Source organism: Nyctereutes procyonoides, unplaced genomic scaffold (assembly GCF_905146905.1).
Source record: "Nyctereutes procyonoides isolate TBG_1078 unplaced genomic scaffold, NYPRO_anot_genome, whole genome shotgun sequence".
Taxonomy (NCBI): Eukaryota; Metazoa; Chordata; class Mammalia; order Carnivora; family Canidae; genus Nyctereutes; species Nyctereutes procyonoides.
Window position 1 is genome coordinate 10,722,784 of NW_026575146.1, and position 4,210 is coordinate 10,726,993.

The following is a 4,210-nucleotide window of genomic DNA, read 5'->3' on the forward strand; positions in this document are numbered from 1 at the left end:
CTTATTCCCAATCACACATTAGATTCCCAATCAAGAAACGTCCACTGAATGAATTTCTAAGATGGTAATGAAAGCTATTTCTGCCCATTTTCCCACATAGTTAAACCAATATTTTTATTTGTTAACAACATGTATATCACTTTCTCTGGTACTTATTTTCCTGGTTTGCAGGCATAGCTACGTTGGGTAATACAGAATACTCACACAGCAAACTCCATGGATCATCTATATCCTAAGACACAGACCTCATGAAATGGCCCTTTAAGTGAGAAAACTGATAGAAACCACGAAGCTACTCTCTAGGACTGATGAAATTCTAAGATCACCAAATTTATAGAAAGTAAGATAAATTGGGAAGGCTCAGAAGACTGGCTTAAAGATAATGAAGAAGTTAAAAAATAAGAAATATAATTGTTCTGGGATGCTGTGAGAATACCTATAACTTTCTCATATTTTCCCTAAGCCAGCTTTCATAAGATTCTAAATCTTGCCACAACACTCCCTAAGACAAACACATATAGGTAAGTACAATGCTATGGAAAAAGTTTAGAATATATGATCCCTGGAGGAAAGACTATCCTATCAACACAGCATGGATAATAATTCTGTTTCTGTAAAATTGTAGAGAGAAAGAAATATCTGGAAGATTTTTAAACTGATATATAATATATATACAGTACAATGCATAAATCTTGTACAGCTTGAATTTTTACTTTGTATATAACCATGTGACTACCAACCACATAAAAATATGTGGTTCTAGGACTCCAAAAGGTTCCCTCACACCCCTTCTCTAAAGAATGGTTCCTAAAACATTCAGTGTGTACCCTACTAGAGAGACTTCAGGTGATTCTTCTTCTTTTTTATTTCTTAGTGTTTATTTTAATTATTTTGGTATATCTAAAGGTCAGAAAGTGTATATATACATACAGAATTCAAAACGACTTCCTAGAATGGTTTTAGTATTGGCGAGTCACTGACATTCTTATTTTGAAAGTTTGAATTGTCAAATATGTCTAAAGTTCATTCTTGCAAGCTAATCTATGGCAGCATTTGTTTCGTTTATAAAACCTTAAGTATTCAGACAAGAACTGGAAAAGTCACAATAAAAAAGTGTGGTCTATTGTGTTGCTAGAGTTTTCTACATTAGTTTTACCTATATGGTCAGAAAAATAAGAATGTCATTTTCCTTGTTGACTTATTAAGCGCAGAGGTACTAATGATCCAATCTCAAGGAAAGGGTCTTGAGGTACCAAACTCCTGATTTTAGCATCTATGTACAATTAATTCTCTTATTGTTCTTATTTTTCTTTGTATATTTCTTACTTTCCTTTTTTCCCCCCTCCTTAAAACTTATCAAAGCTTTCTTTTCTTTCTAACAGTTTAATCTTTTCAACTGTCCAAGACAGTATGTCCACGTTATCTGAACCTTATGGGAAGAAGGGCATACTCCTGGGCATTGTATGGTGCTACAGATCGAGTGTTTGTGTCCTCCAAAATTTGTGTGTTAACTTCTAAAGCCCAACATAACAGCACTTGGAGGTGGAGACCTTGGGAGATAATTAGGTCGTAAGGGCAGAACCTTCATGATTGAAATTAGTGCCCCCATAACAGAGACCCCAAAAAGTTACCTTGCCATTTCTTCCATATGGAAAGACAGTCCTTACCAGACATTGAATCTGCCCAAAACTTGACCTTGGATTTCCCAGCCTCCAGAACTATAATAAATTTTTGTTGTTTATAAGTCACCCAATCTATGTAATTTATTACAGCAGCCTAAACAGACTAAAACACGTAGCCAACTCAAATCAAAGTGGAATGAGCCCAATCAAGAAAGAAAAACATAGGGGCACCTAAGTGGCTCAGTAGGTTGAACATCTGCCTTCGTCTCAGATCATGATTCCAGGTCCTGAGATCAAGCCCCAAATCGGGCCCCCTGCTTAGCAGGGAGTCTGCTTCTCCCTCTGCCTCTGTCCTTCCCTATGCTCATGCTCTCTCTCACTCTTTCTCTCAAATAAAAAATAAAATATTTTTTTAAAAGGCAGAGACAGACAGAAAAAAAAATCAAAATAAAAGATTTATTACTGACAAAGGTATTTTATTTTTTTATTTTATTTATTTTTATTTATTTATGATAGTCACACAGAGAGAGAGAGAGAAGCAGAGACACAGGCAGAGGGAGAAGCAGGCTCCATGCACCGGGAGCCCGACGCGGGATTCAATCCCTGGTCTCCAGGATCGCGCCCTGGGCCAAAGGCAGGCGCTAAACCGCTGCGCCACCCAGGGATCCCTGACAAAGGTATTTTAAAGAAGGTGGCTTAGATCTGTAGGTACAACCAACCTTGTATTACCTATGACCATGAGTTCAGCATCCAAAAACCCAACTCACTGCAGAGACAGCATCCTTTTCAAGAAATACTCCACTGGACAACAGATAAAAGCCTACTCAATGCTCTAGGAAAGATAGGGAATCAAGCCACTGCAGACTCAGTACTACTAATCTCATCAAGCAGATAAGTCACCAAGCTGAGGTAGATGAGAGAAGGGCAGAAACTCCACTAAGGAAATTGAGTGGAGGTCTTCTTTTATGAAAACATGCGGATTCAGAAATATGGTCTCCCCCAACACACTGGATACTTGGCTGACTGATACTTGAATCCTTAAGGGTTCCATAAATCCAGATTCAATAATTCCAAAGGAAAGGAGTTCGGTCTTCCATTTCTTCTGTATCTTTCACTACAGCATTTCTTAAAGTAAGTTTATAAATAAATAGACAAACAAATAAGTTCAGTGAGATAAAAGGAACTTTTATTTTTTTTTAAACTGTTAAGAAAATTTTTGTGGTTTTATTATATCATGAGCCATTGAAACATCCGAACAAATCAATATCTGGGCGGTCAATATCTGGGTGGTGAGGCAGCTGCTTTCTCCTTCACTTCTTTGGGTTACTAGAGCAACTTGTCAGTAGATTAAAAAAAAAAAAAAAAGACAACCTTTTGCATTACTTAAGTCTTTCCAAGGCATGCGCTGGGACAACACAAACTTCTCCTGTCAGATGCAACTATTCTAGCATCCAAACATCATGCACAATACCTCGGTAGTAGCAGCGCACTGCGCCCGCTCCCACCATGGCCCTGCTCATTTGTGTATGATATTTGGAGCATCTGGAGGAGTGTGAATAGTTATCAGGAAGAGGAGGGAGGAGGAAACAGCATGAGTGCCTGGCTGGGAAGAGGTCAGCCGAAGTTGTGCAGGGCAAGCCTGAACATGTCATTGGTGCAAACCCAAGCATCATTGATGTTCTTTAATAGGAACATCTGGTGGAACCCCATGATGGGGTCTTCATCAGCCTTGAGCTGGCCCACTACCATGCTGATGCAGCTATCTGGTGTGGGCTGATGGTCCTGTGCTGTGATGCTGTGCTGGATTTTCTGGAACGGAAGGCTAGACAACTTCTCCACAATGGCAGCTTTCCCCTGGAACTGCTGTCCTTCCCACGTAAGGCATGATGCATCAATATAAATTGCGCCTAGTTGGGTTCTGTCGTTATCAAATAACTGGTAGTAATGCTGAATGAAGCTGGATCCAATCTGCTCCCAAATTGGCTTGTCTCCCATTCTGGAGCATCACCCGGCCTTGTTGAGACCCGAGGGGCTGGCACGATAGCGGCAGCGGCGGCGGCGGCAACCCAGCGCGGTCTGCCTAAAAGGAACTTTTAAAGGACAGTATGAAATCTTAGAGTATATTCAGTCACACACAGGGTTCAAACTAAGAAAATGTGCATTGTTAAAAAGACAAAACACAGAAACTGGCTTACTAGTAACTGATCTCTTTTGTGCCTGAACTTCCAAACTCCCCTTAATCTCACTGTCACAACCTGAGATGATGAGTCACTGGAGTTTCAATGTCAAGTGTAATTGGCACTGGATGAAATGTTGAAGCTAAAATTCCCACCAAGCCTGTTTTTGTAACCTGTGAAACACATTCACACAATTAAGGATCCATTTCCTGAAAGGATATTCTCAACTTTCCAGACTCTGCTAACTTAAAATCGGACCCAGCCTTCAACTGGAGAGTGTGAGGATTCCAAAAAGGAAACAAATGTTTTGACGTACAGATTTCAAGTGGAGTGGGAAGGGGAAAAGTTTATAAGATAATAATTTTTCAAAGATTTCTCAAAAAGACTTCATGCACATTTATTTACTTACCT

The 4,210-nt window shown here is 39.5% G+C and overlaps 1 protein-coding gene across 1 annotated transcript; it reads right to left on the reverse strand.

The window, feature by feature from the left end:
- Window positions 1-2,824: 2,824 nt before the first annotated feature.
- Window positions 2,825-3,695, reverse strand: LOC129500552 (nuclear transport factor 2-like). Its single transcript, XM_055311108.1, has one exon. It carries the CDS (start codon window positions 3,615-3,617, stop codon window positions 3,237-3,239), a length of 381 nt encoding a protein of 126 aa, XP_055167083.1. The 5' UTR covers window positions 3,618-3,695; the 3' UTR covers window positions 2,825-3,236.
- Between the last annotated feature and the right edge of the window lie 515 nt (window positions 3,696-4,210).